At 38.0% G+C, this 14,207-nt stretch overlaps 1 protein-coding gene across 2 annotated transcripts; it reads left to right on the plus strand.

The window, feature by feature from the left end:
• The first annotated feature begins 7,557 nt into the window (after positions 1 to 7,557).
• aqp3a (aquaporin 3a) lies at positions 7,558 to 13,850 on the plus strand. Of its 2 annotated transcripts, none has more exons than XM_027015100.2 (6): positions 7,558 to 7,719; positions 10,621 to 10,747; positions 10,917 to 11,054; positions 11,180 to 11,283; positions 12,043 to 12,260; positions 12,368 to 13,850. In XM_027015100.2, the coding sequence occupies exons 1-6, from the start codon at positions 7,612 to 7,614 to the stop codon at positions 12,546 to 12,548; spliced, it is 876 nt and encodes a 291-aa protein (XP_026870901.2). In that variant the 5' UTR covers positions 7,558 to 7,611; the 3' UTR covers positions 12,549 to 13,850. The 2 variants fall into 2 exon arrangements, with proteins under 2 accessions (XP_026870901.2, XP_035386254.1); XM_035530361.1 differs by having other exon boundaries at positions 12,341 to 12,421.
• The last annotated feature ends 357 nt before the right edge of the window (positions 13,851 to 14,207 follow it).

Raw genomic sequence — 14,207 nt, forward strand, 5'->3', positions numbered from 1 at the left:
GCACAGCAAACTCTCTGTCGGAAACCACAGCCCCCTGGGGGACACCAAGTGCAGGAGAAAGGGAGGAAGTTAAGACCAGGACAGAGCACCAACCATCACTGGGCATACATTCCCACACACACAACAATTTGGAGTATCCAATCAACCTATCCTCCATGTTTCTGGACTGTGGGAGGAAACCAGACAGAGACCCCAGAGGAAACCCACACAGACACAGGGAGAACATGGAAACTCCACCCAGATAGGGACTCAAACCCAAGACCCTAGTGCAGGGAGGCAAATGTGCTAATCACCAAGTCACTGTGCTGCTTTCTTTGCATAGCTCATTGGTCAAATGATCTATTAGCATGCACCACCTGTATGGTTTGGCACCATCAAGCTCCTTTTAAAGAAGGAAAGTATCCACCTTGTCCACTTGACTGTTATAAGCTCCATGACTCTAAATGTGCTTCTGTATTTAATGGATTAGAAAGTTGCTTATTTAGTTAGCACCGCATGTTAAAACTTGTGTTTTTAAGTAGTGGAATAGGTAGAGAAAGTTATTACCTTGACCACTGTTAAGGAGAGAAAAATCCTTATCTCTTTTGTACATATTGCAACCTTTGCATCTTGTAACAATTCATGACTCCTATCACTCAGAGAACAGGGCTTAGCATAATTACTCTTTTACACGAGCTGGCAAGAACTGTCCTGTTGAATTGCAATCAACAGTCAAATTATAATGTAAAGCTCTCTGGCAGTGATAAATTCTTTAGAGATCATAAAGCAGTGTGAAAGGGAGCAAACTAATAGAAATATTTTTGATGAGATTTTGGTCTCATTGTCTGTTTTTCTACTTTCCTTTATCTTTTTAAAATTTTTCAGTGATTTTGCACCAAAAAATAATTTTTGTTTTGTTGACTTTGTTTTATTCTTTGTGTCGTTCGCCTTGTAACTTATTTGGCGGTTTGTGTCTGATGTGTCATGTGCTTATTGCAAAGGTATAGTAGAGCTAGTTAATCCAGTTTTCCATAGTGTTTTGTAGATTCTCACTGCTGTACATTGACAAAGGGAATTATTTAATAAAAATTCTTTAATAATCCATTCCATGAAAACCAGACTAAAAGGCTTCGTACCATAGTCACACCTTTGCACTACCTGCTGATATTAACACAGACTCAATGTGCATGTCGGCAACACACTGACACAATCACAGTGTTCTCTCTTAAATGTTAGGTGGTGATAACCTCCACTGACTGGCATGTAAACAGCCTTGTATGTGGTAGGGAATTGAGCCAGTTCACCTTAGCTGGCTTTGTCCTGCCACCCATTTGTTTTTCAGAGCATGCATGGACCTGTCTCCCTGTCAAAGGCTATGACAATTCTGTGGTTTTGTCTATGACAGACTGGTTTGACCACACGGAGACTCCCTGACACCTTCACTTGCTAGCTGGCACACTATGCTACATGGGACGACCAATTAGAAAACAGGGAGAAAACTACCTAAGTGCAAATTTATGGAAAATATTGTCTAACACATATATATCCTGAAACTATGACTTTCTTCAGAGCTGATTCAGTGATACTACTGGCAGGGGTGGAGGCCTGGAGATCTCAGAAATGATCAGGCCCTAAAGAACAATTTTGTCAGTGGACTGTGGCCAATGTGAGCCCATAACCTAATGTGCTACTGTAGTGGTAGGTGGTTGCTACTCGTATAAATCAGCTGCCCCAGGACATGCTATATATTCCCTTTTTGATAGACTTTTTTATAGTATCACATTGTCCAAATAATAGAACAAATATAAACATATATAAAATATAAACATATATAAAAGTTCCTTTTCTGTCTCTCAGTTTTACATTTATGGAATTTAGCTGACACTTTTATCCAAAGTGACTGACAGTTATGACTGAGTACAACTTGAGCAATTGAAGGTTAAGGGCCTTGCTCAGGGGCCCAACAGTGGCAACTTGGCAGCAGTGGGTCTTGAACCAGCAAGCTTTTGATTACAAGTCAATTATCTTAACCTTGATGAAGAGCCTAATTATCGACTGATAGCTAAGTTGATAACCTAATTACTGCTAATTACATTGATGCAAACTTATTTATATTAAGTTGGCAAAACCTAATTCTGAATTGATTGTTAACCTAGGAACCTTGATATACTGAACAGTCTTAAGGCTAGTACCCAGTTAATGTCAACCTGGAAGTCAAACTGCAGCTAGGTCCTCCAGCACTGTTTGGATTCATTTTCATTCAGGGCAAAGCTTGGATTTTATCAGCTAGGCTACAGTGTAGTAGAGCAGGTTATATAAGCCCACACTGTATACATAGTTTGGTTAATATAACATTACTTAAATTCAAGTTGATCACTACAGGGAGGGATATCAAAGATAAAAAATGTCTGTAATGCAGGTCCTCCTGCACATGTTCTACATGGTACAATACATCCCTAGTCTGATTTTCTTTTGCCAATGTTATCTACCAGTGTACTCTCAATACGTTTCAGTAAAATAGTCCTTAGTATTTAATCGATCAAATCATTTTAGCTTTGCAAGTTTTCAGATCCCACTTGAGCAGCTATGTGCCCCCCCCCCCCCCCCCCCCCCACCCAGATTTTGTCCCCAGGTGAATCATCAGCAAACTACTCCTTTTCTAACAATTGTTTTTGGATGAAACATCTTTCTTATCTCCTACCTTAAAACTTACTTGTCCCACTAATTGCTCACCCAAAAGAAAAGGGAGAGAGCTGCTCTTTGATTCTGATCACTCCCAGGTGGTCTGACCTACTGCGTCTAACGAATGTAGGGATAATCCATCCCAGACCTGGCCTTATTTCACCCTGAGGCCTCTTCTTCATGGTGACTGCCCCATCTATGCTTATCATACATATTATATGGATTATCATATTTATCATATCTTTATCATGTATTCCACCTCAGGCTTCATCGCATAGATTTTGCCTATGAGTCTAAAGTTATTCCTAGATCCACTTCAAGTTTTCATATTCCATTTGATCATATTCCCTTTAGCAGGGACAGAGACTCCTTAATTTCTGCTAACTGTGCAGTTGTAAACATCTCAGTTTAGTGACAGGATTATGATGCCAATGTTTATGTTTACTGACAGAGTTACAACTTGAGCAGCAGTACAAACAACTCATTTTGTTTTGACAAGCGAGTACTAGGCTAAGCAACTCACTGGTTTATAACACTGGATTCTAACATATTGGTATAGTGTGTTATGGTTTAGTAAGTGAGCACTGCTAGCATTGTGGCAGTCTTGCCAGCTGTATTTCAGAGCATACCCCTGGGATACTCCTTCACTGCTACCGGTTGACCTTTTCCCCACTTACTGGTGTGGCCCCACCATCCGGATGTCACTGTCCTTGATGTGGGTACACACAAGTTCCATACACAGTCTTTGAGAATTTATTGCCCATTTCCACAATTTCTGTTAACCACTGGTTAAGTACGGGGGACTAGTGCTTGCCCACATACAGGTCAGGAAAACTGGGTTTGACTGAGTACTTGAACAATGGATAAAGTTAGGCCTGATGTAGTTTCCGTTGCATTGTCCCACAGGATACTGCATGAGAAATTACAAGTGACATTATACCACTAATTGAGTATCATAACCTTGATAACTTGATAACACAAAAAAGGGCAATTTCCCCATTCTTTTGACAACAAAGCAGTCACTGAAAGTGAAAACACTTATGATGGGTGGTTTCTGAAGAACGCTGAATCAAAGAGATGATTAAGAGACCAGCACTTATGAATGCCTGGTGATGTATCCTAGGAGTGTAACATAAACACAGTGCTGTGTACATACATGGAAAACACAGTCATAACAGCCTCACACAACCTCTTCCGCTCCTCTTTATCAAGAAATATAAGGGATTTCATGTTGCGAAAAATCTGTGTCACAGTGTCACGTGGCGGTCCTCAGGGAGAATTAGGGCTAACGGACAGAGGAAAGAAATAAACAGCCATGCATTGATATTTGCCCCAAGTGTTTGCTAAGGTTCAGTGATTCTGCCCATCTTTACCTTGCGCCACCCATTTCCTCTTTTACCCGAGGGATCTGCTGCAACCTTTTCAGCCACACCTGTCCTGTTTGGACAAAACAACCCATGCATCATGTGGCAGCTACTGTGTGGCCCATGTTTACTTGCATCTAATGGCCCCTCCCAGCAGGTTTGTTATTCTCATATTTGCTAGTCAACAGCCGGTTTATACTAGTCAGCAGCCGGTTCATGCAGGTTATGGGAACATTGTTTTATTGATGATGTCCTTTAGGCAAATATATATGTCATCTTTGAAAGATTCAAGAATGCCTGCAGTCATGAGTTATACAGTGTTCTGTTTGGTTTTAATATTTGCTGAAGATTTGATAGTTGCTTTGCCAGATAGCGTCAAACTCATCACTGATAAGTAACATTTCCTTCTCATCATTCTGGCAAGGAAGTTTTATATCTAATATGTAAGCTTTTCTTCCATCAGTTTTCTTTCTTTACCAGTCAAGTTAGTGTATGCCAGCATGGAATTATTATCTTATCTGAAACTGACATCCTGCGTTAATCTGAGGTCAGGCTCAATGTTTTCTTTCTTTCTTTCTTTGCATTTTTTCCAAACAATTCTCACTGCTTTACTGTTTCCAAATAGTGTAGGTGGTTTTTTTTTGTCAAAAGTAAATATGTATTATGTTTTATATGTTTAAGCAACAACATTCAATAACTAAAATACCAGTGTTTTGTTTTTAACCAGTTCTTATCATAAGATGAAGATAATGTTATATGTGTGTAAGAAAATTGTATTGCTGTACCCTAACCCTAGTTTTGGGAGGTTATTTCAAAAGCAGATGTAATGTTAAATAAATCAATCAATCAATCAGAAGAAATTTTTCTTTAAAGCCAAGTTTCCACACAGGGAGATCTCAAATCTAAACGAGTGTGTGTTTAGTGTCTCTTGGTCTAATGTAGAGCCACAGTTCTAGTTCTACAACTTCTTGTTTATTAACAGTGTTTTTTTCTCCACTGACTAATTTCATGTTTAGTAACACTTTCTTGCAAAATCTCTGCAGTGACATTGTATTTGTGCCTCTTTATGATCAGAAAAAAAAAGTTTTAATTTAAAAAAAAAAAAGGAAATTTGTATGGATTAGTTTTCATCAAGCTATCATTAAAGAAACAGGTGATGTAGGATGGAACACAGCAAGCATTAAAAAAAAAAATACAAGGAGAAACAGATAACCCATCCCAGCCCCAAGAACTCATGCGCATTCTATGAGGAGCTAAACCATCTCAGAAAAGAAACACGCTTCCATGTGAAGTCAGCCTGAACAGCCTGGAATCACTCAAAATAATACAAATGCATTGCACAAAGGACAAGGCCTACTACTGGCAGGCGTAAAATAAATGAGTAAAAGTTGCAGTGTTAGTAAAGAAGTAAAGATACAAGGGGTGTATGATAGAATGAAGGGAAGATGTAAATGTAAGATCACAACGTCTAAAGAGTGTTTATTCAATGGTTCTGGGAAGGCATTAAAAATAGCAATCCCTTTTAAAATTCATTATGTGATAGAGTTATTGCTGGCATGTTTCCACCAGTAAACGGAAGCCATCACTGGGGTAATATGATTCCTACGCTAGGTCCTAGTGAGGCGAGCTGCAAGCTGCTGCACTTTGTACAGTTCAAACAGGTAAACAGCATATCCAACTTCAGTCAGGGAGTCAAAGCACAACCTTTTAACTTACTTGTATGGCCTCTTGATTTATACAAGAAGTCACAGTGTGCTTCTTATTATAAGTGCTTTAAGCATTTTCATAATACACATTTTTCTACAGTTTATAGTAGTTCACAAGCCCATAGTTCACCAACCAATCAACCACCAACCAATCATCTCAGTGAAGACTCAGCCAGAAGCAGTGCAGACTCATTTTCTAGATGCATATCTGGAAGTTTTGCCATTGCCTCTGCATTTCAGCATTGGAATTGTTTGATTTTACCCTCTTGGAGCAAAGATTTTAGGGACGGCATGCTGAAAGTGAGTCTGTATTTTGCAACAGTCAAATGTCAGTCAGTGGCTGGATAAAATGTAAGTAAGTAAAACTATTTGTAGAACAGTCACAGACTGCTAAAATTCTGAAATCAACAGTTAACCAGTAAACCAGGAAACCCACTGGTAACCAGTAAAGAGAATACAAAGAAAGCATTGAGGCCCATGCTCAACAAACATATAAGCAAGAGGCTATTGCTTCTTAAACTATTTCTTAAATATATTTATATTTATTCTAATGACATGTTTTGGTTCATGCTGTCCTGAGCGTCATGGTGTTGGGCCTTTGTGTTTTCTTTTCTGAATCTTGGATTTTGAATGCATAAAGTGTGAGTTGGAAGTTCCTTGTTTTTCCCCCAGTAAACAGAAGCCAACACTGAGATAATATGCTTCCTACCCTTGTCGCTAATGAAAAGGCGGGCTGCTGCACTTTGTACAGCTTAAACAGGTAAACAGCAAATTACGGTAATCCGACTGTGATGATACAAAGGCGTGAATTATTTTCTCAGTGTCTCAAAAAGGTAAGCCAGTTTTTACTTCAGCAATTTGTACCTTCTTAATTAGAAAAAACAGGACTGAACAAGATTTTTAATGTGCAGTGAAAAGTTCAAATAGGGGTTAAAGATCTAAATTAACCACATGCATCAATAATAGAAACCAACTCTGGACAGCTGTTGCACTCCTACACCCATCACTCAACATTTTATTCCATTTCTGCTAGACACATGTGCAACAGTAATCATATATTTTTCTTCTAGCAGTGCGGTGCTCCTATAGACTGGGCTAATACATGGCATCACCTTCACTTACTACACTGCTCTCAGAGAAGACCGTACAAACATGTTCCCACTCATTAACTTACCCGAGGCTGTTCAACCTCCCTATGTTGCTTGTTCATGCATGTAGAGAGACATCATCCCACCCGACGTCTCTTTCCTGGTATGTTCAGCATAAGATGAGTGAATGTCTATTTGAAAGAAAAAAAAATGTTGAAAGACTTCATTTGGGGTGTATTTTAAAATATTTCTATGCATGCATGGCATGACGTATATAAAAGGACACTGACTACATATGCTGATAACAATACTGTTGGAGGCATTACTAAAATGAAATGTCATGAATAAAAATGATAGAAAAATTTTAAATGGTACAGGCTTTTAATTTACACAAACTGACAAGAGCATTTAAAATACATTTCTTTGTCATTTGATGATCCCCTTTTTAATTTGCTTTTGGTTACATTTACATGTTACCTAAGAATCCTTCCTCCCTATCTTCTAGTAGTCTTTTTTTTTTTTAAATGGGTTTCAATATGAGAATATGTCAAGGAGAGTTCATGCTTGCACATGAAACAAATCACCGCATCTTTGGACAAGACAGGAGGCGGAGTTACAGTTGTGAAGGGGGCATGGCCAGAGGCTGTCTGTGGAAGTTGCATGACGGCTTGTCCCACCCTTGCACTCCTATAAGAGGAGGATGGTGGAGTGCAGCTGGTCACACTCCTCTGAGGGACATAAGCTAAAGAGCTTACTGAAAGACAGGAAAAGGGACGCCAGCTCTGCTGTAAGATGGGCAAGCAGAAGATCTTCCTGGATAAAATATCACGTGCCCTGCACATTCAGAACAAGCTGCTACGACAGGGGCTGGCTGAATGCTTGGGCACCCTTATCCTGGTGGTGAGTGTTCTCCCTTATCACCATTGCATCCTTAGTTAGCTCTTTAGGCAGAAATGTTTCCTATTATGCTCATGGGAGTTTGAAAGCTTGAGAAGTGCAGTACTTGTGTAGAGGTCATTCCAGAGTGCTCAGCAATGCTATAGTAGGCTGCAGTATGCCCTTGATGAAAGAGGGCAGTACAATCCAGTGGGTCCTGGTGAGTCATTACACACCTGCTCCACAGCTTATATTCTTAAAGATAGAACATTTAAGGTTTTGGACAGCATTATGGATAGCAATCTGTTTTTTCCAGGCTTAATTACTGCTTTGCCAAACTGTATCTGGGTCTACCACAGTCCAGTGTGAAAATGAATAGTTCTGGATCCATAGCTCTTAATGGAGCGGTGATAACATCTTGTACTGCTCACTGAGAAAAATAACTATGCAACCCCTCCTCACTGACATTGTTAGGATCTGAAAGCAGCTGCTAAGGCTTGGGCTTACACAAATGTAGCAATTTCAAGAACATATGTACTATTGCTCATTTTTTATTTATATGATAATGTGCATAATAATGTTGCTGTGAGATAATGAGCAGAGAGGTTACCTTTTAGTAAATTTCTTTTTGCTTGCTGTATATGGTACTTGCCTATAAAAACATTTAATATATATTTACTCTTCCCAGTAAAAAACAGAGCATGAATAGTTATCTGACTTGCTGACAAAATGTTTTCAGTCATATTAGTCATGTACTCACAGAGCAGCAAAGGCTCCTTATCAGGGTCCTCCTGCATAAAGACTCACACCTTGGCACATACACAGCGGCACTAACATGTATGTGTGCATAAAGGGAGTGTTACCTACACAATGTTCTGGACAGAGGTAAAGCCTTGTACTGACTAAACTGAGTGGTTAATTATGGCACTACAGTTAACACACTTTTAAATGCAACGCTAGAGTTAAATAGCTTCTGACATAACGCTCTTGAAACACAATACACTTATTTCTCCTGGTTGATGTCTTTTCACAAAATGTAAAGACATCAACCAGGAGAACAGAGGTATAGAGAAATGTGGTAATGCGTGGAGACAAGATAATAGGTGGGGTGAGAGTAGACATGAAATATGAGTGGTTCCATTGGACAGGACTTTTGAACTGAGTCGGCTTTTCAAGACAGTAAATTTGAGTACAATTATTTTTCTGAAGTCAGCGTAGTATTCAGGAACAATTAATTACATTTCTCCTGGAGGTACTGGCCAAAACCCCAAACACACACATACTAAAGCATTTTGATAAAGGAAGTTTTTTAAAACCACTGTCATTTGCATTTGTTATACATTATACATTAGTATAACTGCAAAATCTGCAGTTTGCTGCATCTAATTTGAAGGCCTGTACCATTTACCCACGTGCCAGAAAATGATCATTTTAGCAGAAATTTGTATAAGTGAGTCAACAGTTCTAGATGAGAACTTCTGATTGGGGGTAGTAGGTGCACCACATCAGGACTGTGCGAGGGCATTATTACCACATTGTTCAGTGGTCATAAATGATCACACCCCACTCACTGGATATTATTGAAATGGCATGTTGATGCAGAACAAAAAAAGAAGTGCAAACATATTCAAATATTTTAATTAACATACCACTGTAGACATTCTGACTATACTAATTTCTGAAAGAATTTTGAACATTAATTTGCAACTCTGTTTGAGGCCAAGTATTCTCAAAACTGTAAACATGGAGTTCGAAGCAGAGAATTAAAATGTGCCAGAACAAAGGCAACTGATATTTTAAATCACTTGTAATTTAAATGGAAGTGGTGCTTTCAGAGCAACTGGAAACCTCAACTCACCTACAGCCTCTTCCCAACTGAGTTTCAATAAAACAATGTCACACTGTAAAGGCTTCCTTTTTGTCCTATAATGTATGCCAGAGCAGGTTGTTTCTGGCCAAGGACGAATGAGGTGCAGCAGATGATAAAGCGTGCCACATTTGAGATGAACTTAATGTGATGCAGAGAACCTAAAGAATGGAATGCACAGCATGACCATATGATCTATGACTCCATAGCTGCTGTTTGACAGGGAACCATTTGTTTCTTGGCTGCAGCTTTGCATTAGAAGAGGCCATGGGGTCATCTTGGGTCTTCTCTAGGTTTGATGCATGCCAGAAACGAATTCTGGCAAGTTTTCTTACTTCTGTTACTTCACATTCTAAGAAAATTGAGAACCTAATGGATGGTCTGCCAGAATTGGCAAGAGCTTCTGACTTGCCTCTGGTTAAATTTACAAAAGGAAAAAGACCAAAGGTGAAAAACAGGCATGCTCAGTAGGCTCTGAGGGCTGTTTATGAAGGCAAGCAGCCAAGTAATCAGAACATTTTGTTTCATAAATCCAAAACATCTTGTTAGAACACATTATCAGTTAAGCAGTCATTGAATGAATTTACATCATTATCTAGACTGAGCTGATTTTCCTATAGGGAACTGGGCAGCAAATTACAATATGAAACATCAAAATGTAGCATTACTCTATATATATATATATATATATATATAGATAGATAGATAGATAACACATGTAAAGTACAAGGTTTATTAACTGTCTATTATATTATATGTAACATTATGTCCATGATATAACACACATGTTGTTTGCTAACTCCTTATACATTCAAGAATGACAGTAAACTCAGCTAATTTAACAAAATAACAGCGGTAAAAGGAGATGCACCCAAGTGTTTTGTTCATATCATATATCTCTACTCCTTTGTTATCATTTTCCACTGTGGGTTTTACTATTTTCATTTTTGCAGACCATTTGCCTAGCGTTATGCAATTGTGAACTACCACAAAGACTATTCACAAATATAGCCCGACCAAATGTCCCTCTTACAGTGCTGTCTTCTCTCTCTTTGCAGATGTTTGGCTGTGGCTCTGTGGCTCAGCTGGTGCTCAGTGAAGGTAGTCATGGCATCTTCCTTGCTGTAAATTTAGCCTTTGGGTTCGCAGTCACACTTGGAATCCTGGTTTGCGGCCAAGTCTCAGGTACACACAACCAAACTCAAATAAAGTTATACGATGATACTTGATATCTCAGGTATTGTCAAGGAAAGGAATAACAAAAATAATTTGAAACATTTATATTGACTCTGGGACATTATTGTCTTTCACAATTAAGTTGCTAACTTTTACCATTCAACTCCCTCCCCCTCAGGAGGTCATCTGAATCCAGCTGTAACTTTTGCCCTGTGTCTCCTTGGAAGGGAAAAATGGAGAAAATTCCCTGTATACTTCTTCTTCCAGACACTTGGTGCCTTTTTGGGTGCAGGCGTCATCTTTGGCATGTATTATGGCAAGTATCGCAAAAAACAAAAACAAAAAACAAAAAAACAAAAAAAAAACCTTTACCCTTTACTGCAAATATAGGAGTTCTGTGCATGTAATTTAACTATCTATCTATCTGTCTATCTACCTCAGATGCCATGCATATACGTGCTGACAGGGACAAGAAGCTTCCAATCGGAATTTTTGCTACCTACCCCAGTGAGCACCTTAGTATTGTGAACGGATTTTTTGATCAGGTTAGTGACTGCAACAAATTATTGGCTTCCATTATTAGTCAATAAATATCCTTGAAATGTTTCTAGATGTAGATTCTAAAGTATGTTCAGATTTTCCTTTCCTAAAACTAGTTTAAATAGTAATGACATAGCCAGTTGTCACAGTTTCAGATGGTTGGTCAAAGACAGTTATTGAACAGCTATGAAGGGGTTCACCATAAATCATTTATCTTGTACTGTCACCTCTTGAATATTTCCTTTTGAATGTGAATTTATGATGCATTCAATTCACTCCCAAATCTTCCTAAATCCAGTTGTGACGGTACAAGTGCCACAGGGCAAAGAGCAAGACGCACCAACCTGTCTCGACGTAGACTGACATTTATTAACACAAGACACAAATGAAATGTTCACCCTCTAGAATTGTTGATGCATAACTTTCACAAGGGAAACAAAACTGAGAAAATGAATTGAAATATGGCTGTCATATGTATGTGGCAATAACAAAAAAAACAAAAAAAACAAAAACATGGTGTGCCTAAAAACCTAAACACAAAAACATGAGCTGCTGCTGTTACTATTTGTCCAATTTCCTCTTGAGAACTTTTATAAAATGTACTAAATTGAACTAGATGAAAGTACTGAATGTGCAGAGAAGTGAGATTCATAGATAAATCAATCTTTTCTTTGGATGAATCAAATGTTTCAGTTGGCTAGGGTACATGAACCAAATAGCTCTTAGAGTACTCACTGCTATTTAATTGTTTCTTTTTTTTACAGCTAATAGGCACTGCTGCACTGATTGTTTGTATCCTGGCTATTGTGGACCCATACAACAACCCAATTCCACAAGGACTGGAGGCCTTCACTGTGGGATTCACAGTGCTTGTCATTGGCTTATCCATGGGCTTCAACTCTGGCTATGCTGTAAACCCAGCCCGGGACTTTGGTCCTCGTCTTTTCACTGCCATTGCTGGCTGGGGCTCCCAAGTGTTCACGTAAGTCATTCCATACACAGAAGCAGCACATGTTAATCATTTTCCCTTTAATTGCAATAAATAATTTTGCATTGGTACAGAGATCAATGATGCTATTTCTTCAACAGCAATGGGAATTGCTGGTTCCTGGTGCCCATCTTCGCCCCATTTCTGGGTGCCGTGGTTGGGACGCTTGTGTACCAGCTGATGGTGGGCTGGCATGTGGAAGGGGAGGCACGGGACAAAAAGAGGGCAACAGAGGACAGTGTCAAACTCAATGATATTAACGATGGCTCTACAGTTCCCTAAGCTATCAAACTACAACACAACCGTTCCTACCACATTGCATAATAAGTTCAGTAACTTCAGTGCCTTCAAAACAATGATTTTAAGGACTGTCTTTCCTGTCACATATGAAATTTTGATATCATGTGAAAGTCACAAAACAGGTGCAAATGTAAAAAGGTGCAAAGGTGCAAATGTAAGACTAATGAAGCATAGTGCCACATATCTTCCCATTATTTAGTTTGTGCAGAAGTGCTCTTAGCCCAGTTGGATTGTGTTTGTGTAATCTTTGAATTCTCTGAGCAACTTCAAATTTCCTATGTGAAAAGGAAACAGTCTTTCATCATCACGAATTATATTAATTCTGTAAAAGGAAGAAACAATTGGAAAAGAAAGTCAAATTATGCAGAGTATCACAAATACTGTATGTGTATTTACAGTATTTTATGTTTTGTGCCATTTCTAAAAGTTTTTTAAATGTAAACATTGCTGAGAATGTTGGATGGTAAACCAGGTGTATATGTATGCACAGTTGCTAATTTCAATGTTGTAAATATATATATTTTTTATGGTCAGCATTCTATAAACCAGAAAATTTAAATATCAAAAATGATCCTTTGTTTGCTTTTGCTATAATTCAGTAGAATGCATCTTAGTTTGCTTGTTTACAATTTGTTTCAGCTATCCCATTAATGGTGACAGTGTCATAGTAAGGCTATAAGATTAAGGTCATTGGTAAATAAATGGTAGCTTTTATATTGGCTGCATATGCAAATGCACAGAACTTAATAAAAGCTACTTGGGATTGTAAATCATTAGTGCCACAACTCTTGTACAATACTGTTTACTTTATACTAAATGTGATCCAAATGGTCTTTGGCACTATTGCAATCTTTGGGAAGGTCATACAAGTTTAAATACTTGATTACAAACTTTTTTTGAAAGAAGAAACAACCCAACAAAAACAGCTTTTTTTAAACTAATGTAATGTGGATAAGATTATAGAAAATGCTGCATTTTGCATTGATTTTATACAGTGTATTTTTATTTAGCATTTTTGGTACATAAAATGCCTTTTGCTTATTTTTTAATCTATTAAACAAACAGTCAAGTTTGCATGGTTTTAAATATTAATATTTCATCTCTTACATTTTTAGCATCTTTAAGTGCTGAAAGCTTTTAAGTTGCGGGTAGATTAATCTTAAAACTGAACACCAGGGAAACATAACTCCCAGTTCTTTGAAGTTATTGGCATTTGTCAAGTTGTTTAATGCCATTCAATTATGTAACTGGTTTACATTAAAATAAAAGCCTTATAATATTGTCTATTTGTTTGTTGATTCAATGTTTAATTCATTTGTTATTAACCAAATCAATGACAGCACCATGAATTATTATGAAGCAATTATAGCAAGTCTATCCAGAGAGCTATGATGCAAAAGCCTATAATATTGTCTGATACTATACAAAGAAATACGCAATTTAAAATAGTGTATGAAACTAGAATAATCACAGTTTCTCTGTCAGTAAGAGCTGTCGAAATTTTTGTACTATGTTTTCAGTATGTTTTACGTTTTACGTTTTACCTATTGACTCCCTCAACATTACATTTGGGCATTATCAAAGACTCAAATTTTATTGTAATTACAGTACAATACAAGTTCATTTATGGGATCTATTGTC

This window comes from Electrophorus electricus, chromosome 9, assembly GCF_013358815.1.
Source record: "Electrophorus electricus isolate fEleEle1 chromosome 9, fEleEle1.pri, whole genome shotgun sequence".
In the NCBI taxonomy this organism is placed as follows: domain Eukaryota; kingdom Metazoa; phylum Chordata; class Actinopteri; order Gymnotiformes; family Gymnotidae; genus Electrophorus; species Electrophorus electricus.

Excerpts from the sequence above, each read along its gene's own strand:
- aqp3a (XM_027015100.2), top strand. The coding sequence starts at position 7,612 with ATGGGCAAGCAGAAGATCTTCCTGGATAAAATATCACGTGCCCTGCAC. Across the intron at positions 11,055-11,179 it reads CATCTTTGGCATGTATTATG|ATGCCATGCATATACGTGCT; the intron begins GCAAGTATCGCA and ends TATCTACCTCAG. Across the intron at positions 11,284-12,042 it reads TGAACGGATTTTTTGATCAG|CTAATAGGCACTGCTGCACT; the intron begins GTTAGTGACTGC and ends TTTTTTTTACAG.